This window comes from Solanum verrucosum, unplaced genomic scaffold (assembly GCF_900185275.1).
Source record: "Solanum verrucosum unplaced genomic scaffold, falcon-dt-bn FXZP01000031.1, whole genome shotgun sequence".
Taxonomy (NCBI): domain Eukaryota; kingdom Viridiplantae; phylum Streptophyta; class Magnoliopsida; order Solanales; family Solanaceae; genus Solanum; species Solanum verrucosum.
In genome coordinates this window covers 1,102,713-1,125,973 of record NW_026020194.1, presented here as the reverse complement: position 1 = coordinate 1,125,973, position 23,261 = coordinate 1,102,713, and the positions used below count along the sequence as shown (strand labels likewise).

Sequence of the window (23,261 nt, the reverse complement as noted above, 5' to 3'; positions counted from 1 at the left end):
TATTTAATAAATTATGTTAACTTATGGTTACTACTAAACGTCACTAATAAGAAACCATTATTATTATTTTTAATTATGCATTTGCATGCGTGCGCTAGTACTGACGTCACCATAAGTTAAAATTTAATTTATATTTTATCAAAATCTATGTTAATGATATATATATGTGTGTCAAAATGACACAGCGAGACCCTACTAAAGATGTTTAAAATGAACAAGAATTACTTAAGGTGTCTAAGGCCTCATTATTTGCACTTAACGGAGGTCTGAATCTGAATGGTTCATATATTAGACTTTTAAGTGTGTTTATTTTTTTTACTTAGAAATCTCTTAATGAGTCTAAATGAATCCAAATAGATATGTGACATAGTCTTATTCTCATTCAAACTCTTCTAGAAACATATTTATTTTCGAGAAAAAATTGTACTTCATATTTTTTTCTTCAAAACAAATTGAGGCTTATGTAATTCTCTAATTTTATTAGTTATTCAAATTATTTCCCTTAAATATTTATTTTTTGTGCTTGCTGCTTCTTTATCAAAAATTGATAAAATTTGTTGTAAAATTTTTATTTGATTAAAGTTCAAAGCAATTTCATAAATATGTGTTGTTGAAATTGGACGATGATGCCTTTTAGAAATTTGTCTAAAATCATTTGAATGTATATCATGTCCATTATTTATTTTAGAGAAGAGTACATGACAAACACATTATAGAACATAGAGATGTTTCACTTATTTATTTAAGACTAGTTTGTGATGAATTACTTTTTTCAAAAAAAAGAAAGATGATTACATTTTTTTCTAACAATTATTATTATTTTATTATTATTATACGTAGTCCATATTGTAGTTCCATTTTATTTTTATCTAATTTAAAATATTTATTTATAATTCAAATATCTTAATGTTTATCAAAAATGACGTTTTTTCCTAATATTTGTTAATGTAATATTTAACTACTATTTTATTTGAATTGTAATATTTGTTGTATATATATATATATATATATATATATATATATATGTTTAAAACCAATCAATCTTAATCATTTAGTATTCAAATCTAGAGACAAGATTTTAATCATTCAAATAGGTACTCAAGTTCAAGTCTTAATCTTAATGAAAACAAATAGAACCTAAATGAAAGTTGACGTCAACTTTAAAGGATCATTAATGACAGAGGCCTAAAATTTATCGATGTCAACTTTAAAAGATTGTCGATAGTTTCCATTATTTTTCCACCAGAATACTCCATCATCCTTTGCATAAAAAAACAAGTATTATAATAAGTGAACATGCAAATCAAGAAAAGGGAGAAATAGACCATGCAAATTGAAGTTTAAAAATTTTGCTTTTATTTTTTTCATGCTTGATTAATTTATGCAGGGACATTGCTAGCCTAACTTGAAAATGACAAACTCATCCTTATAAATTAGACACATAAGTCAAATAATGATTATTAGAATAGCACTTAGTCCACATGAAAAGTTTATTTTTTTTAAAAAAACATTAAAGTTGTAAATTTTGACGCAACTACTAAATTAAAAAATAGTTAGTAGCATTAAGCATAAAGGATTGATTAAAATACCCCTTTTTTGGTAACACAGACTACTTTATCTCTTTTTTGTATATAATGAGTACTTAATAATTGCACCATTTCCTGGAGCAGTAAGGGTAATATTTTTTATTTTTAAAATCTTGGAGTAATAAGGGTGGCATTGTTTAAAATAAAATTGATGCCTACTTGATTTTTTTAAAAATGATAAATAATTTGGAATAATTTTTTAATCGACTAATTAAAGTGATAGATAAAAAGACCAGAAGGAGAGCCTTTCAAAATTTGATGATGTAGAACTTTAATCATATTTCCTAATGAATTTATACATCTTGAGAAAATTGTACATATTTTTCGTCGGTCGGATTGAATTTAAAAAGGATTATAATATCAAATCGATAATTATTATACTTTATTTTTACCATTAGTTATGACAATATTTGAATTAGAGGTGTTAAATGAATGGATTGGCTCAAATTATTGCACATGCCAAAATAAGTTGAGCTAATGACTAAGTTGTCACCCACCCACCAAAACTTACTCGAGATGAAATGAGTTGGACTAAAATGAAATAAAAAATGATCATAATCCAAACCGTTTAATTCTTATTAAATTTTAAATTTTTTATTTGTTTTCTTTATAATTTGTTTGAGTATCTACTAAAACTCTTTTTTCTTACATTATATAAGTTATAACTATATATTACATACCTGAACTCTCACCTTGTTGGTGAGGGTTCGATTCCCCACATTGTAATTTCCTCCCCATTTCCCCTCCCCCTACCCTCAATTTAAAAAATGAAAATCTCTTTTAAAAAATACTTAATGGATTAAATTAAACGAGTCAAAATAAATTAAGTTAATAATAAAATAAATATATTATTAACCTATCTAAACTTAAACTTTGAAGTTTGAATAAACTTTAAACTTAAACATGTGCCTATGGCAAAGTTCATAAGGAAGTGGGGTGATTGGTTCTTTATCATGTTCGAACATGACACTTACATAGTAAATAGATAAGAAATAAAATAGTGTATTTGATAAAAGTTATAATTTTTGACATAATAATTAGTGCTTGATTCTAACAAGTGGTATCAAAATCAAGTTCAGGGTTCGAATTTCAAAAGGCTCATGTTGCATGAGGCATGTGTTGATAGACTTAGACACTTAGTTGGACATGATGTTTCTTCTTTTTTTTCAAAGAAAAAAAGAAAAAAAAAAAGAGAAGGAAAAACTTCCCTTCTTGTTCTTTCGTAAAAACCATACTAGAAAATACCGTGACATTATAACATGAATGGAAAGTTACGTGTCACTAAAAAAATTTCTTAGATGACATAATTCTTTTTATTTTTATTTTTGATTAAAGTGTAGTTGGACGAAACAACTTTACTCTGCATTTATGTTTCAATGTTTTCTTACTTTTAATCAAAAAGTGTAACTTCTCGGTCAAAATCAATAATGTTATCTTTTAATAAGGGACGGAGCTAAAGAGAAAGCTATTCAATTTTTACAAAATTTAATAGGTTTGGTCATGTTTTAAATTTATATAAAAAATTATTTTAATATAAATAAATAATTTATCTAAAATTCAATAATATATTTTTTTATTTTTAAAATTTCAAATCGATTTTAATAATATATCTTTTCACAAATTTAAAATTCTGATTCTGACTCTATTTTTTTTATAATCTTTTTCGTTCATGTTGGGACTACCATTTACAACTTAATGGTAGTGTTGTATGATTGATATTGGGGGAACCACCAAAAAATGTGGTAAAGAAGTGAATGAGATTGTTTTTTCTTAATTTTAAACTTTGAGTATGAAAAAAATCTTTACTGAAAAGCATTATCCTCAAATGATACCTCCTCAATGTGAATTTAAATAAATCAAACTCAAATATAAATTATATCGAGAGGCAAATAAAAAAGTATAAAAATAAAAATGATAAGGTTGGGGCATGGGAGCATGCACCATGTGGTAATAGGATAAATGTAAGGTCAACTATATAAATGGAGGGAACATGATGATTTGTTACTTACTATGTAATGGGTTTCTTACTTATTATTTGGAAAAGACCCCATTATAACTATACCATACAATTAAAAGTACCTTTTGTCGATCGATTTAATCGAAAAATATTCAATGACGCGTGTATTAAATCATATTAGTTAATTTATTATTATTATTATAATAAATAAATGACAAAATAAAGGTGAGGATGCATATTAATTCATCCTAACTAAAAAATGAATTTTATTTAATATAAAAATATATGTCACGCACTTAATTACATCCGTTAATATATTTTTTCAATCACTATTTCGTTATATTCACCTTGTGCAACAGTCCCCACTAGAAATATTTATCAATTTAAAAGTTCATGATATATTAATTTTCTTACTTTTATCTTTATAATAGATAGTAGTAATTATTTTTGAAGACTATAGACATCTTAATTATAAAGTAAATATTCAATAAGAAAATATTATATCTTAAGATATATATAAATATGAGTAAAATAGTCAAGTGCCACTCATTTTTCTTATGAGGTATGTAAATGAAAAACACAACAAACAGAAAAAATAATTAATAGAGATAGAGTTAAAGTAGAAATATGTTGTTGTAGATTTCATTTTCAATTGTTGAAATGAAATGTACATTACATTTTGTCGGGCCAAACTAATTAATACTCCTTCTATAATTGAATATTGTCCATAATGGAGGGCCAACTTAATTCCCTTGTTTTAAAAATAAAATAAAAAAATAAAAAAAATAAAAAAAAATAAAAAAAAAAAATATATATATATATAAAATTTTAAAGGGAAATGAGAAAACAAACAAACAAAAATATAGTTGTTTCTAAAAATTTGAATCTATCATTTTTTTTATTTCTCTGTTATTAGTAAATTTTTATTTTAGTTTTTATGATATTCAACAAAAGTTATTTAATTTTTAACTATTTTAAATATATATATATAGCCCTTTTTGTAGAAAATTATGTTATAATTTTAATATTTTTAAAATTATATTAGCGTTCAACATGGAGTGAACATTTTAATATGGAGGTATGTAATTTTTAACAATTCATACTTAAAATGAGTAGCTAAGTGGTGAAATAATTGATAATTATGATAAAACTTATGAATATTTACGAGCGAAGAAATCAAAAGTAAACATTTTAATTAATTGAATGTAACAACCTGATTCCGTCGTTAGAGAAAAGTCAATGGGGAAAGAATTGGAGCCAGAAAATTTTTGAGTAGTAACTTGGAATTTCCTAGCCTAGTCTAGATTAGGACGAAATCGGAGTCAGATGAGTCTAGAGAAATCTGGTAACAATTGGGTGATCTAATTATGATTTTGATCACATGATTAGATAGCTAAGACATTAAGGAACCTGTACGACTTTACGAAATTGAATTCGGGCGAGTAGAACTCTTGAAACTGATCTTAGCGTGAACGGGTATGTTCTGAGTGTCATGGGATGAAGGTGTGTTGTGAAATGGGAGCTTGTAATTCAAATTCCAACATTCTGTCTCCGTGCATGCCGCTGTAGCTGGACAGACGCGGCTTAAGTCGGAAATAAAATCCCAAAATCGTTTTATTCTGCAAGTTTCGACCTTGAGAGCTAAGAGACGACCCTAGGTGCTTTCTTGACACTTTTCCACCACTCTTGAGGCTAAATGTAAGGTTTTAACTCCCTGAATCCATTTTTCAATCTGTAGAATGTAAATTTGTGGGTGATTATCGATGGGGGAGGGTTTTGATCTAGAAATTATGGTGGAAAAAACCCTAATCTGGGTATTAGGATCATGGGTTTGGTCTAGGGTTATTGGGTTTGTTATAATTCGGATAATTAGACCTTTGATTGTTGATCCTTGCGTATGTTAATTGTTTGTAGACCTAGAACAAGCGAAAAGAATCCAGAAATGGAAGATTCAAGTGCCTTAGGGGATTCAAGCTTGGATTCGAGGTAGGTGATGGTTGTGATTTCATGTTGGTGTGATATATGTTTGTAATTGCTCATTATAATGCATGTATGTATGTGAATGTTGCATTATTAATCACCTTAATCATAAATGAGAATAATTGAATAATTGTATGCCATGAATCACCTCTTGTTGTATGATTGTGAGAATATACATTGTGATTGCGATTGCGATTGTGGTTTGTTGAATGGATCGTGTGTTACGTTTCGACACACTAACTTGGATCGGTTGCCACGTTCCGACATAAATATGGGATCGGTTGCCACATTCCAGCATAAATATGGGATCGGTTGTCACGTTTCAACATAAACATTGGATCGGTTACCACAAACCGGTACACTAACAATTTGGGTTTGGGTTCCATGAGAGGACTATTGAATTGGGTTCCGTGAGAGGACCATTGAATTGTGTTGTGTATCTACTTGTGATGATTATGTTCATATCTAATGATGATTGATATTGGAAGACTGTATGTTGCTCTAAAATGATAACCAATGTGTATTATTGAGAACGTGGAATGCTACATTGATCCTGAAAAAGATGACTACTATTGTATATGTTTGGTTATGCTTGTTCTATAATGTTGTGGTTACTTGCATTTGTTTCACTTATTGGGATAACCGCATGATCCTACCAGTACACTGTGGTTGTGTATTGATACTGCACTTGCTTGTTCTTTGTTGAGTACAAGTCATCTTCAGACGGCTATTGATAAACCTCAGCTAGATGATTGTTGAGCGTGATTGGATTCAAGGGTGAGCCAGTTCTTTCAGGCTGTCATGGATCTTTCTTGTTTAAGTCCACTCTTTCGGACACAAACTATTTGTTTAAAGTGTTTGTTTAATTTCGAGGTTGTACCCCTTGTTCTTAGACTTGTCGTTAGTAGAGTTTTGTTACATTGACTTTCAGGTTCTAGGGGTTGTTCTTCCGCATTAGTTTGGCTAGTTTATTTAAACCTTTGGAGTTTATGGGAACTCTATATAATTTTTGCATTTAAACCTGCTTCCGTATCTTTAAATGCCTTAGTTTTTGATTGAGTTGTTTAGTTTGGGTTGTAGTAATGATTCTCCCGCCAGAGGGTTAGTGTGGGTGCCAATCACGACGATCTGGATCGTGACATTGAAGGTCAAATATATTCAGTTATATATCAGAATGACTTAAAATCAAAATTTATCGATAACCAAGGAATGAAAAGAACTACTAACCCCTTCAATAAACAGAATTATTCTTTGTTAGAATACCACGAACATTATTCTTTTTTTCCGACAAGTTAGATTAAAACTTTTGGCATGAAATAAAAAACCATTGCCATCATTATTAGATAAAATAATATGGCTATTTACTTGTACTTCGATCTCTCATTCTAGCATAATTTATAGATTAGTTTTTACCAATAAATAAATAAATATTATTTCCTAGTATAACCCACTGTTTGTAATTAGTAAATATAATTAGGAGGATCTATTTAATCTTAAAATTAAGTTGTAATTAGTCGTATTTTTAATCCAGATATCTTACGTATGAGTAAGGTGTTATTCCCCAATTTTTATTTATTTATATAATATTTAAATATTCAAATTAATAATAGAATTATTTTTTTTACATTGATATTATAATTTTTCAAAATCCACAATGCGAAAAATTGTGTAAAATTATGTATTACTTAAAAAAAAATGTTTTTTTTCGTACCAAATTTATATAACTAATATAATAATTTATGCAAAGCTCAGTTAGTTATGAGAAGTTTTATATTAAAAATTGAATGTTACTATATTAGTAATTTTAGTAAATAACTATATAAGAATCTAAGTAATACTATACAAGATAAAATGTGGAATAAGAGTAAATATTACATTAGCAAGACGTGGATAAGAGTATCTAAAGATGCAAAATATTGTTTTTAGTTTAAGTGACCCAATATAAGTAATTCTTCTTTAATTTTATTATGGCTCCATCCATCTTTAAATAGTAAATATTCTATGTATTATATATTATTATTCGTCAAGCAATGAACCTATTTGAAGTGGTCCATTTCATATCTGAGAAGTCTATGTATGAATAAAGATTGCTTTTACTTCCCCACCTAGCTACATACTCCACAAATATTAACTTAGAATAGTTAGCAAAGACAATCTTTCGTTGAAAGTCATTTTAGGGAACTCAATTAGTAGCGTTGTCACGTCACTCGGCTCACTTCGGTTGCAAAGACTTTCTCCTTAGGTGCATGTCTCAGCAACATGCCACATGATTATTTTATATATTATTAGTTAGTGCATATACATTTTTTGCATTAAAAAACTCGAATAGCTAATTCGTAAACCAACTACCTTTATTCATTTATGGTTAAAAGGAAACTCAAAAAAATACTAGGAAAGATAATATCTTTGATACCTCAATTATTGATAAATTCAAATTTTAGTTATTGTGATATATGATTATTAGTATATCTAATCTTCAAAAAATAAAAACATGTGTTTTCGGTTCCTTTAAATAGGAAATTTGTTATATCTAGATTATTTTTAAAATTATTGTTACTTTAAAATATGAAATAGCAATTTAATCTTAATGTAACAAATGTGCAATTGAATTATGTAACTATTATTAATTTGTAAATTTATAAATATTCAATTAAAAATATTAACAATGTACATATCAATTAATTAAAAATTAAACATGATTAATCCAATATCACAAAAATTAAAATTTACTAACAACATAAAGATCAAATTAAAATGCTATTAACTCAATATACTATTAATGCTTTGGACATTAGGTAGAAGGGGGAGAGGTGAGGTATATTTTCTTATATTATGATGTAATGCCACTAAATCGATGAAAAAATTCAGAATGCACCACTTGTCGATATATATATATATGGTTATTTCCATGTGGTATTAGAGTATTGATTTCCCATGCCTACAACATTCAAAAGCATTTTATAACATCAATTTATTTTTGTGTGCTAAGACATAAAAGGGAATATTCATTGTATAAGCATGGACATCAAACTATTATGTAACCTTAAAAGGAAAAAAAAAACATATACTCTCCCCATCCCAAAAAATATTACTATATTATGTAGGAAGTAAACTAATAATATAGCTTTATTAAGTTTTTTTAAGGGTAATTTGGCAATCAAATTTTGTGATACACAATATATTTTTGTAATTTTAAAATAAAAATTCAATGTTTAAATTTTTTACTGAAAAATTACTAGTATTACTTTCATACATCGTATGTTTAAAGTCAAAAACTCAAAATATACTATGTTACATATGTTTAGAAGTATTTGATAGAATATGCATATTTAGCCATCAAATTTAGTTATTTTTATGTAATATTAAAACAAAAAAACAATGTATGAATTTCATATTGAAAATTCGACATGTTGACTTTCATACATTCGTGTATTTTGATCATTTTCTTTGAGAAAAATGGAGTATATTTAAAGTCAAAACATACTATATTAGATATATACTTGTATAGGGACCTCCTTGAAGATGGTTATTTAGAAATGTATGAAGAAATAAATCTACTACAAATGTGAACCCCTTCAAATTAATTAAGATATATATATATGTCAATCTGTCAATCTAATTAAAAGATCTAGTTGTCCCAAACAAGAATAAGAGACAAAATTATAATAATAATTAAAGCTTAATTAAGTTGTCCCCTATGTCTTTATAGAATTTGAAGGGGCATTAGGTAGGGAGGGAAGTTGAGATTAGGGTGGACAAAAAGGCACCCAAAGTACACAAAAGATCAAATATATTAGTATTAAAATTGCCAAGTCCTCAAAAAAAAACAGCTTTAATATATAGTAGTTATTACCCAAAAAAGGGAAATTTAAAATAAGATAACATTAGTGGATAGAATGTGTGCTAATTAATTACTTATCAACTTTTTAATATCACCTCTTTTCATGCTCTTGAGAGGACTAAATACCTCTATTGACTTAACCATAGAGGCTAATTAAAGGTAATCAATCTAGCTTTTGAAACCTCTTAGGACATTCCTAATGCATGAGAGTATTTGTAATTGACCTGACTGAATTCGCGTTGAAAAATCTTATATTAGATGTAAAATGTTTTCCAACAAAAGTAGTTTTGTATTCATCGAGATCAAATCAAATCTTAAATCTCTAATTAAGAATGAAAGAGTATTTTTTACTGCACCACATTCATTATTTAATGATTTGAAGTATTACTAGTAAGGTTCTTATGCACCCTACTGTCCTACATGAATGACAACTAATTAATCCACTTATAATAATCCTCTCAATTAATTAGGTGCGAGCTTGATAAGAACACGTATGCTGTTTTATAGTTTTATATACTAAAAATGGATTGTTTTATAGAATCTATGTACTAAAAAATTATATAATTTTATGTGATGTTTGATTAAACACGAATGTCAATAAATAAAAAAGGAGTTTTGAAGTACAATCTTTTTTTGTACAGGGGGCGAGCGCTTCCTACCAAAGTTTTTTTCATACATAAGGCTCAAATCGAAGATTTCTAGTTAAGGGAGGAGCAATCCCATCTATTGTACCTTATTTATGGGTTGGTGAAGCACAATCTTATTATATACAAGGTACCAAAATTATCCTTACTATCAAAATAAAATGATAGATACTAAAGATCTGCATATCTGTTTTTCTTCTTTTCTTAATAAAAAGTACATATTTTATATCAAAATGAAGTTCCAATAAATCGTGTCAACTTATAATGAAGTTCAAATAAATCATGTCAATTTATATCGAAATGAAGTTTCAATATTATGACTGTGGTGTCTGGACCAAGTATCGTGCATTTCGACTTATAATTTCACAGAATATTTTTACACATTTCAACTAATTTCAAAAGACAACGGTCACCTCCTATCAATAACAAGTACTAGGTAACTCTTAATATTACTTTCTTTTCAAATATAGAAATATCTCTTCTGCTCTTTTTAACAAATTTAAAAACTAATCAAGGAAGTCACTTAAAATGAGAGGTATATAAGTCCTATTTTCAAAGTCAAACTGAAATGTTGATATTAGGCACGTAACTTCGTAGAACTTATGTGGCCTCATTTTATTTATTGCCTTCCAAAGATTTTAATAATTTAATTACAATGATCTTACTTTTTAAATTATAACTTCTATGACCATATAATAAATATTAAAGCCGAGGGTGTACTACTTGTTTCCTTTTGGTCTTTCTTTTGGATATAAGAAATGATTACTTGTCTTTTAAGCCAAAATTAATGTTCCTTTTATCTTAAAAATTAAAGTACAAGAGATTAACTCATAATCTTCAAACTTTGGCATTTTTCCATATATTCATTGATCACTTTATGACTAGACAAAGATTACATTAAGCATATAGTACACGTCAAAACTATATTTCTAATTGATTTCTTTTTTTTTTAGGTGTAATTGATAACATTTTAAGCATAAGCAGATTTACAATTTGAATTTAATAATATAATCATTGAATTTATGGACCATTTGAATTCTGAATAATTGATAATGTTTTAAGGATTAGACAGATTCACAGTTTGAATTATATGAATTTGAGATATCATTGAGTTATTGATTCGAAATTCAATATTTTAACATATTTAATATACTTCTTAACACGTAAGAATCTTAGCTAAAAGTAATATTGTATTTGACTTAACTCATCATAGCTTATATTGTACATTCATATCAATTGTAAAAGCATGTTTATCTTGCAATGTATATTTTGACGAAATGAAATTCTATATATACGTGTTTAAACTTTAATCATCTTACCACGCAATTAGTCGATCGTTTATTCGTATTAAAAACAACTCAACTCTTTTATACAAAAAGAAGAACCTTCTCTTAATTTATTCTACTTAATTATATATATTCTATTAGAATTTTTTTTTATGAATCATGATAGTATCTCACTCCCCATAAGCACAAATCTATTTTGAAGTTTTTTCTTCTTAAACTATATATGAAATTTATCATCTTAAAAATAAGATAAGTTATCTATTACATAAATATTTTATCTGAATCATAATAATATAAATATATTTGACGTTACACTTTTTTTTTTTCTTTCTTTCTATTATTAAAGTTACTTTTACTAATTAAATTTGTCCAATAAACAAGTTTTCCTTCTCTAAAGTTGCAAGCACTTAATTCCAATTGAAAGACGTGATATTTTTAATTTCTTATTCAATAATTGAAAGTAGGTACTCCATTAGGGGTTAGAATATTTATTTTATTTCAAAATAAATAAAGTATTACGTATCATTTTATTTTTAAACTTGTTTGTAAATTTAATTTAATTAATTAATTAATTAAAGAAAAGTCATTGAAGCAACACATTTTGCTTCCGTCACAACTCACAACAACCATTTCAAAATGCCCAAATATTGACGATCCTTTTCACGCTCCCATGAATCACGTGAACTACACGCGCATGTTATTTATACATTAGTTAATTACGTATTACATAAAATAATACATAAATTGATTCATACCTTATATAAATTTAAATCATGCAAAAATGTAAACTAGTAACCACACACTGTAACTGATGTGCTGAATATTTATACTTAACAGCAACTAATTAAAATGTTATTATATCAAATATGCTTAACATTAGTTTTCATGATCATTAAAGGTATTTAAAGATAATCATTTCTTTGACTAAGAGGTACATAAGAGTCGAAATACTTAACTTTTGATGTAAAATTAATATTCATTCTTTAATTTAATTATTAAATTTGGATATGTTTGGAAAAATGACAATCAAAGATAGAACTATTTTCACTCTTCAATAAATGATATTGTCATATAAAACAAGGCAAAAACATAAATTCTTCATACAAAAATTGAATTATTTATAATATTTATCTCATGCATTGGTGAACATTGGTCTCATTATTAATAGGAAGAATACTAACACCTTGTTTGGATGGTTGTTATCCGTTGGTTGTTACCTGTTAGTTTAAGTACAATGTTTGTTTTGATTGTTAATTAAATTTTATTGTATCGTAATGTTTAAATTCATCGTTAGGTAATAATGAAAATACTCATTTGTGTAACGACCTATTTGGTGTGATACCGTTACCTTAGTATTTAATAATAACAATTATATTTATTTTACCCTACCGTTTCTTAATAGCTATACCTAGTATCCTAGTTTTCTTATAGGTCTATCATTCAAATTATGAATGTGTGGCATTATGTAATGAAGAAAAACGATACAATCAACCCAAACGTTGTATTCATTAAAACAATATCGTACAATGTAATATAACACAACACAATACGATTAGAGGCGGAGCCAGAAGTTTCAATAAGTGGGTTCAAAATTTGTAGAAACAGACACATGAAGTAGCCGAAGGGGGTTCGACATCTACTACATATACATATAAAATTATTTTAACCATGTATAAATAATATATTTTTCGTCGATGGAGGTTCGGCTGAGCCCCCATTGTACAAGGTGGCTCCGCCCCTGAATACGATACAATACATTATGAAGCAATACGTAACAACCGTTCAAAAACCAAGTGTAATACTAATAATAATAAAAAGAGAGAACAAAAATGAGAAAAACTCACCCACACTTGATGCATGCATCAATTTTACTTAAGTAGCTCTAAGAACTATTGAATGATTAAAAGTTAGGAATTCCCTAAAAGTTATTTTAAGCTCAATGACAAACAAATTTAATTTTCGAAATAAAAGATTGAGCTAAAATAATTGGACTTGTAGCTTGTTGGACATAGCTTTGATAAAAGAGAGAAAATTAAAGCATTATATGGATGGAAGAATATCTCGATATTCGATTATATTGGATTGCCTAATGGTCAAGGGGGGTTGGTAAATAAGATAAACATAGTAATTTCAAAATAAAATTTAAATTAATTCTATTTTATGTTCGATTTGAAATAGTGTAATTAATTTTATTAAATGATGAAACTATTATTCATATAAAATAAAATAATTTCATAAATATCCCAACCTTGTTCATACCTAGTTTTCTTTCATTAAACAATGAAATATTATTATTGAGTTTTAAATATATATTTTTAAGCTGCACTGTAATCAAGTACTAATAAAAATATAATACATAAATATATATTTAAATTTGGTAGTAACCAGTAACTAGCTGCTTCAATTTTGAATATGCATATTCAGATATTTTAATTTTTTTCTCTCACTATATTAGTTGAAACACTTTAATTTATAAAATGATTATTTAGACACTTATGAAATTTATGTGTCATGTTAACAGTAATGAAACACAACGAAAACGAGTTAAAATATTTACTTGTCAGATAAAATCTAATTTAAGTATTTGTTTATGTCTACTAATAAATATTCATATATTTTTTTTAGCACATATGATGCCGCTTACTTGTCTTATTCACACTATATACTATATGGTTGCAAAGAAAATATTTTTATAACACCAATGACATTTATAATCTTGGTATATTCACAAAATACGAGTAAATTTCTTCTTAAAGAACATTTTTTTTGACAGAATTTGAATCTAAATTGTTAACTTCTAGGGCAAAGTTTCTCTAGACATATATAAAAACAAAATTTATTTCCATGAATATTCTAGAATCCAATTATCAATTCATTACTCTATTAATTAAACTAATATAAACCCTCATTTGTTTTAGTTTATTTATGCAATATTACAATATTGTTCCTTTCAAATATAGGCGATAGTGAAATGGTTGAAATTCCTATTATTTTTAACGAGTTTGAGATTAGTTGATTTGAGCTTTGAGTATCATTTTTTTCTAGAAATAAATCCTGCAACATACAGATACAGATCGATCGCTCCAAGCTTTGTGAATGAAAAAAATCCTTTAAAAATAAATCATGTAATGCGCAAGTCCAGATTAGTTGATCTGAATCTTGGGAATGATTTTCCCCCCCGCAAATGGATCCTATCATGTGCGAGTTTAAATAATTCGACTCGAGCTATAAAAATGAAAACAAACACCATTAAAAGCAATTAATTAATTGAATTTCAACTTAGATTCTGAACATTATACGAGTAAAAAGAAATGGAACATTGTTTTATCCTTGATGTCACCACCATGCCAGCTAACACACAATTGTTTTTTAAAAATGGCTACATCCTAAATCTTACCGTCTGATGGCGCGTGCAGCCATTAATGGCCACACCTCCAACGATTATTCCCATAATCAAATGGTGGTCGCCGGAGACACCAACCACCACCCACCCCCGGTGTTGGTATCAGGGACCCCTCACCCCCACCCCTACCCCTACCCCTAACCCCCACAAAGAAAAAGACTTTTTTTTCTTTTTTCTTGTTAAAATAGTGGAAAAATGACAAGTTCTCATTCTCAAGATTCTAATCTTGTTTCAACTGTAGCACATGATAACAACAACAATAATATATGTATGTATTGGTATAGATACCCATTAACCCCATTTTCAAACATACATGTAGAAATTTTCTCTCTTTCTTTTTCTCTCTCTCTGTGTATACAAACTTCATACATATTCATATATGCAAAGTGAGTGATCTTTTTTTTGGAGAATCGGGTATTGCTTTATTGATTTGATGGTATTGGAATTTTGATTTTCAAGATTCCATTCAATTTTTCTTCTATGGGTGTTTAGAAGGATTTAAGCTTTTAGAGTTTTGAAGTGGGGAAAATAAGGTTTCTTGAAGACTTTGCTGTTGTTGGCTTTAAGGTTAGTTTACCTTTCTCTGCTCTACTGTTTTTGTTTGGTATGAAATAGTAAATCTTTTTAAGCATTTAATGAATGAAATGGGTAATTTTGATTTGTTGTTTGAAGTTTTATATCCATATTTGGTAGTTTTTTTAAACCCCTTTAGTTCAAAATTGAGTCTTTACCAGAAAAGTCATTCTTTTTGTTTATTGTCTGATTGGTTAGAAATTTGTGAAATGAAGCAGCTATAAAGGTTTAAATAAGTTACTAGCTTGTTTGACCTTTCACCCCTTTTCTCTGTAAGGCTTGAATTGAACTGTACTCTTGCCTGAAAAAAATAATAGTTAGAGACTTTTTTCATGGTATCTACTGATTTAGTTTTATGTAGTGCATGGTTTTTGGACAAGAAATTTGAGAAAATAAAGCTGTTTTAAATTGTTTTTGGGTGTTAAATTGAACTCATTTTGATTGTTTCTTAGACTTTGATGATATTCTTTGATTTGTTGAGTTCGAATTCAAGGGAAGGTCAACTCTTTTTGATTGGCTTTAGCTGCTGAATTTGCTCAATACATGAATCTAATGTTGATCATCTTGGTTTGTTGAATTCGTTTCGCTTCTTTCTTTCAACTCCTTTCTTGGATGGTCAGGGAACAAACATACACCAAAAAAAAGGATAGGGAGTTGTTGAAATGGCCTGTTATTGGAAGTTGATGATAAAAACAACTACTTGTAATTGATGTTTTTACATTCGTACTCAAAATTATAGATGCTAACTCCCACAGGTTTTTTTCATTAGCCGCGATCACTTTTGGAATCAAATCTATGTTTTCTCCATCTTGCACACCTCCTCATTCCCTGGATTGAAAGTAGTTTCTGGTCATATCCTGTTGATACCTTTGTGGAATTGTTTTTCTGTCAACGGAGAATGGAATACCATGGATTTGATCTTCTGGAAATCATTGAGATGTGTGAGAATTATGTGGGAAAATAATCATTACCAAAATGTGTGTTTGAGGATATATGTACCTGGAAATTTAAGATCTTTGTTTCTTTGAGCCCCTCACCTCATGACAATATACGCACAATCTATTCCAATGTTACATATTTTGCTTTTGCAAGAAGTGCGGCTTATCATCTAAACTAATACTGATGTATGTCTATTGGATTAGATAATATTGGTACTAGTGGTGTAAAAGAAATTCAGTATTCCTTGTAATTTTCTGTGGATTTTGTTCCTTGTAATTTTCTGGTGCTTCTCATTTCTTGCCTCTTTCTTTATGCACCATAAAAATTAGCATATGCCATTGTCTAAGTCCTTGGCAATTATTAACTGGCTTGTTTTTTTTAAAATGGCAGTCCAAAGGCAATGAATTCTTCAACATATACTCAATTTGTTGCCTCTAAAAGGATGGGTATATGTGACCCAATCCATCAGATTGGCATGTGGGGAGATTTCAAAGGTAGCAGTTTCCCAGATACCTTGATTCTTGAAGTCGAGAATTGCCTAGAGAATGAGATGCCTATTATGGAGAAAAGACTAGAGAATGAGGTACACTTTTTTCCATTTGACTTTCATTTTCACATATTTCTTTGTTTTAGTTATGCAGCAAAATATGCTAATTAACATATTATATGTCTAGATAGAGGAACCATCACAAGTGACTGTTGGAACGTCTAACAGATATGAACCTGAAACAACTAAACGTATTGATAAGGTAAATATATTTTCTAAATTTGTCTGCTTTTCTTTTTACCCAACTCCCAGTGGGTATTTGTTAAATGATGGTGGTGATGGTTGGATCACTGCCATGTATTAAAATCCTCTTTTGTTGAGAATCGCCATTCTCATGCGCAAGGAATCATTTTCCTTGTGAGAAATTTTTATTCTGCAATATATTTACTTTTTCTCAGTTATTTGGGAAAGAAAAAACCAATCATTAATGTCGTGAGTACTAAAGTTGGCTTGAGTCATATCTTCAATATCTTTGTTCCTTTTTAGTGAAATGGAACTAAGGCCACCACACATGTATTGTAAACTTTGCCAGAGCTGTGAGTCTTTGGATTCCTGATTACGCCGCATTTATGTATTTGAGAGGTCTTTGTATCCTCACATATGATTTTGAGCTCTTGCGTTTGTTAGATTTTGATATTGTGCTATTTTAAGAGCCTGATATTGCTGCTTTGTAACTGACTATTGGTGGAGAAAATTGAGGTATGAGGTGTGGTAAGTGTTTGCAAGATTGTTGCGGTATTAGATGCCCTTAGCTTAAGAAGATGAACTAGTCAATCTTCTCGTTCAGCATACCAGGTATCAGGTTATGAAGATAGAAAGCAGTAAAATTAATCATGAGAATTATTGATGAGAGGGAAGGTGAAGAAAATGGGTTGAATACTGAACTTTCGCAACAACTTTCATATCTACAATAGCATATGGTAGTATGGTTAAAAGACCTTAATTCGACTAGAGCGTTAAGATTCCTTTCTTTTTTCTTGCTGCTTTCAGAGGGAAATGAATGAAGAAAAAGGGGTTCACCGGAGTTTGTTTCATGAAAATGGTTTTATTTATCTTTTTGTTCACTTGAAGGTCTTTCTTCTCTATTTTATTTCATAGTATCAAAGCCAACAAGAGAATTAGGGTGCTAAAAAAGAATCCAAAACCGACTTGTTCAAAAAATCAAACAGTTCCTGTCTGTTTATTTTCCATTTTATGACCAACGAATCCTTTTTGTTATATGCCTATACCCACCCAGTTTATTATGTTCTTGAATATGCATGTTTTGCGGCTTCCTTGCACCGATTCAAGCACTTCTCTTTGTAGTTTTCTTATATACTGGATTTGTATCATCTGCATGATTGCTTCAGTTTCCTGTTTCATTTTTCATTGTCCTTTTCATGGCACTGAAACCTCACATCTTTAGATAGAAATTGCTTAATGCCGTACCTTCATATACAGGTGCGTAGACGCCTTGCACAAAACCGCGAGGCTGCTCGTAAAAGTCGTTTACGGAAGAAGGTATCACTTGAATTTTGTTCATTCATTACCCAGAATTTCTCTGCCATTTTGTTACGTCTGTTCAAACCTTGTTCTGATTGAGACATAAATATTCTCAATTCACATTGTGTTACTCAGGCCTATGTCCAGCAGTTGGAAAATAGTAAACTGAAGCTGCTTCAGTTGGAACAAGAACTAGAACGTAATAGACAACAGGTAAAGGAAAATTTGCTTCTACATCTGAGATATTGGATCTTTTCTAGTTATTGATCTCAAAAACATTTTACTTTCTGGGATGAAATAATTATAACAAATCAACAAACATTTGCAACAGGGTCTGTATGTAGGTGATGGTTTAGATGCTAGTCAGATAGGTTGCTCTGGAACAGCAAATTCAGGTGTGTAGATTGATGCTGACTTGTTGTTGATTGCTAAAAGAAGTATATTGTGCTTGGAATGATATAATACAGTTCGTGTGGATTCATTGCTCAATCTATTTGAGTATCAATAATAGTAAGTAGATTGATATGTACAAAGTGGATTTCTTGATTTGATTTTCTAAATTTTGTAAATGGAATTTGATTTTACAAATATTTGCTCAGTAAGGATTGTAGTTTGCCCCTATTTTTTGTTATTGTTGAATACTTTTTCAAATAAGCTTTGGTTGTGTATTTGCTGCTAAGCTTTCTTTTTTTTTTAAAACAAATTTGATCACATCACTATTTATAAAAATTACTTGCATGAAGGCAATGTCTTAGATGGATAATTATTGAAGACGGCATGTATTTGCTTCCCTGTTGGAATTATAGTTTTTTCGTTCCTTTTAACTACACTTCTCATTTGATGAATATAATGTTCTTTAGCATTTATCAACCAGTTTTTCAATAACTAAATACTTCTCCTTCTTCCTCCTTTTCCTCCTCTTGTGTTTCTCCCTCCTTACCTTGATCACTTTCTTTACCATATGAAAAATATCTTAAATGAAAAAGGGAAATAATCAAGAGAATCTCGGCTAGAAACAACATATCGAAGAAAAGAGAATCTGCTACACAGAACTATGATCTTTGTCGGAGTACCTTAATAACTTTTGTAAGATGCCACCACTATGATTCAATTACATGGTCAGAAATGATAGTTATATGCATGGGAACATATTCTTTTGATATTTTGATTTGCTGTAGTTGTCTTGATGCATTCTTATTATCATACCATTTGCCTTTAAATTTTCAACTTAATTCACTTTCCTTTGCTCTTCCTCTGTATTGTTTCATGTCCAATTTCTTGTTTGAAATCATGTTATTTCACTGTTAATGCAAGTCATTGTCAACCTCCGACAACACCTGTTCAACTATTGGACACCCTCATTATAATCAAACCTGATAATTTCATCCATTATGATAATATGGGTGCTCAAAATAACTTAACAAGTTCAAGATTTCCAATTTCGTGACTACCATATGATAATCCACATTTCCAACTTTAAAACCCATCCAATATACATACCCGAGACATGCATAAGCTAAGAAGAAAGTTCAAACTTACCTCAATGAAGAAAAACCCTAACCCTTCCACCTTGAGTTCTTGAGAGGCTTCTTTGAAAATCCTAAAATTCAACGATATTCATGAGTAAATCCGCGTATTAGGTGAAGAAAGTCATTGAGCCTAATGTAGTTATTTAAATTTTATTTATATCATGAAGCATGCATTGTCAAAGTCTAAGAGTGAAAGGAAATGTTGGTTCACTTGTCACAAGTTTAAGGCATCAGTGTACCGTCACAAGTTTAAGGCATCAGTATACCGTCTCCTGTGCCCCAAGGTTGGGGTGGGGGGTGACAAACTAGAATTTGAAGAGATTGTTGGCCTTTTGCTCACTTGTACAAAATCCCAGCACTATCTTTGTGCTTTTTATGAATACAATTATTACCATTTAAAAGAAATTGTCAAAAGGCCTTAGATATAGAAATTCTCGATTAGAAAAAGAAGCTTTTCCCTAACTTATGATTCTGCAGGAATAGCTTCTTTTGAAATGGAGTACGGCCATTGGGTGGAAGAGCAAGATAGACAAACAGATGATTTAAAGAATGCTCTGAACTCCCAAATGGGTGAAATAGAATTGCGCATTCTTGTCGAGGGTTGCTTGAATCACTATTTTGATCTCTTTCGCTTGAAAGCTACAGCCGCAAATGCTGATGTTCTCTACCTTATGTCTGGCACATGGAAGACATCAGCTGAGCGTTTCTTCTTGTGGATTGGGGGGTTTCGCCCCTCCGAACTTCTAAAGGTGATGATTGATCTAGTATAACTTGCCATAACAGTGTCTAATATCATGTTCATTGAAAAATCTGTCCATTGATGATTCAGCGCTCACACATATATGCAAGTTAATCTGGGGTCACATATGGCCACAATGCTACAATTTCACCTTAAAGTTCTGTTAAAACTTTGTCTGTGTTGTTTGGATAAATATGAATAATGGGTGATGTGATTTTGTTTGGTTAGTCCTCCCTGAGATCCTGTGGTCTTCAATAACTTATCTACTGGCTTACTCCATTCATTTTACCTTTTTCTCTTGTCATAATTGCTCAAGGATTCCTTGCCAAATTAACTCCCTTTTTTAATAATTTGATAAGTCATCTAAAATTTTCATCAATAAACACACGATGGTCTCAGAAGTATGTACAAGTTGTTTATGCGACTCCACATGAGTCTACAAGCATTTATCAAGTTTGCCAGTCATCTATACAACACTGTATTCTCTCTTTTAACATAAATACAATACAAATAAGAAAATCTTACTATTTTGAAACAATCTTGTATTTCTTTCATTCCATGGCAACAAGAGGCATAATTGTGATTTTCCCCAGGCTGTCCTTTTTTCACTGCCGATTTCCAGTTCGTAGTTGCTTCCTACACAGTCCTTGGTAACACCCACGATCTGTTGAACAATGGGAATACAACAGTTTACAGACACGAACCACAAACTCACAAATATTATCCTACTCTTTCTCAGATAGTCCGCTGTTAGTATGACTATGCCATCCCTTACTGCACACCTAGAAAGAAGCAACTCTTCAATTTTAAAAATAATTTTGTAGCCTTGGTGTTCCAAACACTTTTTTCTTTTTGAAAATGGTAATGGTGCTTGGTGTTCCAAACACTTTTGGACACCTCCCTCTTAACTACCCTATCTGAGGACAGCTCCATATGTAACTTATATTAACTGTAGAAGTGAAAATTGTTCTGAGAGGGTTTACAATTCTTTTCTTGCCTAATATCAAAAGGATTTGGTCATTTGAGAGGACTTGGTAAGAACCACTGCCTGATTGATGCTCGATACCTGGTCAGTGTCTAATCCCTTTGAGGAGTTGAAGCAAATCCATCAGCAGATCTTATTTTGTTTTTCCGTAGCTTTTTTTTTTTTTTTTGGAGGTCAACTATGATTGGTGGTGTTTAATTTCTGATGTCTTTTGTTAAGTGAAGTGCTTATACATGTTCATTTGGTTCCTACAGGTTCTCACGCCACATGTGGAACCATTGTCAGATCAACAAATCCAGGAGGTTAGCAACCTCACCCAGTCTTGTCAGCAGGCAGAAGATGCATTGTCCCAAGGAATGGTAAAACTCCATCAGATTCTTGCTGAGGCTGTTGCAGCTGGTACACTAGGCGAAGGGATTATCCTTCCACAGATGACTGCTACCATTGAGAAGTTGGAAGCTCTAGTTAGATTTGTAAATCAGGTAACATGTCAATTTTTTATTTTGCTACATTTTTTCTAATTGCAATTCTAGTCTTACGGAATGGTTTTTGCAAGTTTACCTGGGATACATCGCACGTAAATATGTGTACACACTATAACTTAGCAATGCAATTTTTACACAAAAGAAATGATCACATGGCTTGATACGTGCAAAATTCACATAACCTGGGGAATGATGTTTTTTGTTCTAGAAATTAGAAGTGGAGGTTTTTATGCTTTTGGCCATGTAGAAGGCAAAATCAGTAAGGTTAACCATTAATGTGAGAACCTTTGAAGTGTATGAAACTATTTGACATGCTTTTTACTCGTGGTCATACTTGACTCATCTGCCAACTTAGTCTGGTTTGCCTTTCTGGTAACAGGCAGATCATCTTCGCCAAGAAACCCTTCTACAGATGTCCTGCATACTGGCTCCGCACCAATCAGCTCAGGGTCTCCTTGCCTTAGGAGAGTACTTTAAACGTCTTCGTGCTCTTAGCTCACTTTGGGCTGGTCGTCTTTCTGAACCGGCTTAAAGAAGTAAGAAACAACCGTTATATATGCTACCTGGGGTTTTCAACTTTGCCAAGCAAAGCTGTGTGAGCTAAAATCTGCCTTGTGTTGCCGGTAAAAACTATGAGTTGGCGCTCATTCAGACACTGCTTCATCTCTGATTGAAATCTGTATATAAGTTCTGCTATGCTGTAATTGGAACTTGGAAATTGCGTTTATTTTCTTTTCACATTGGTTTTGATGATTGTAAATCAATATGGTAGAGGTTATTGGCAGAGTCTCCTGATGAAAGTTACTCCAAGTTGTGCCTCTCTGTATTTAATTGTCTATGATGGGAGCCAAGCAATTTTGAATGATTTGCAGATAAACAACTGCTATAAAATGAAAGAAAACAATGATGGCATGAGCCAATATTTTGTTGTTACTATATTATGAATTATGTTGTAGAAAATTTGCACATACATGTTTACTTTATGAAGATTTTCTTCCAAAAAGATCGTTCATGCTCGGACCATGGAATACAGTTCACTGTTTTACTCTAAGGCTTGCTTCTCCCCTTGTAGTCGAATAATTGACGGTGTCTGACTTTCCCTATTTCTGTAATCACTTGTCATTCCGATTATTTCATTCATACACCTGCACTTTCCTCATACTGTAGTCACCTATATTTGTATCTCTTGAAGGAAACCAATAAAAATTGTTTTTGACTTATTGAGTCATGGGTTTGAGCCGCGGAATGAGATACTTTCTGAACCAATCTTATAAGTATTGTCTTC

The 23,261-nt window shown here is 30.2% G+C and overlaps 2 protein-coding genes across 5 annotated transcripts in view; both read left to right on the top strand.

The window, feature by feature from the left end:
• Positions 1-23,261, top strand: part of LOC125829479 (cytochrome P450 71AU50-like) — a 239,725-nt gene that overhangs the window by 39,940 nt on the left and 176,524 nt on the right. The gene's annotated exons all lie outside the window — the stretch shown is intronic.
• LOC125829499 (TGACG-sequence-specific DNA-binding protein TGA-1A-like) lies at positions 14,983-22,912 on the top strand. Of its 4 annotated transcripts, none has more exons than XM_049508716.1 (10): positions 14,983-15,083; positions 15,190-15,264; positions 16,600-16,792; positions 16,884-16,958; positions 18,197-18,256; positions 18,374-18,451; positions 18,570-18,633; positions 20,251-20,516; positions 21,746-21,973; positions 22,356-22,912. In XM_049508716.1, the coding sequence occupies exons 3-10, from the start codon at positions 16,610-16,612 to the stop codon at positions 22,506-22,508; spliced, it is 1,107 nt and encodes a 368-aa protein (XP_049364673.1). In that variant the 5' UTR covers positions 14,983-15,083; positions 15,190-15,264; positions 16,600-16,609; the 3' UTR covers positions 22,509-22,912. The 4 variants fall into 4 exon arrangements, with proteins under 4 accessions (XP_049364673.1, XP_049364671.1, XP_049364670.1 ...); XM_049508714.1 differs by having other exon boundaries at positions 20,245-20,516; XM_049508713.1 differs by having other exon boundaries at positions 14,986-15,264; positions 20,245-20,516.

Bases quoted from the DNA above. Each gene is read 5' to 3' on its own strand.
- LOC125829499 (XM_049508714.1), top strand. From the start codon at position 16,610: ATGAATTCTTCAACATATACTCAATTTGTTGCCTCTAAAAGGATGGGT. The intron at 18,452-18,569 runs GTAAAGGAAAAT...CATTTGCAACAG, and splicing joins TAGAACGTAATAGACAACAG to GGTCTGTATGTAGGTGATGG. The intron at 21,974-22,355 runs GTAACATGTCAA...TTCTGGTAACAG, and splicing joins TAGTTAGATTTGTAAATCAG to GCAGATCATCTTCGCCAAGA.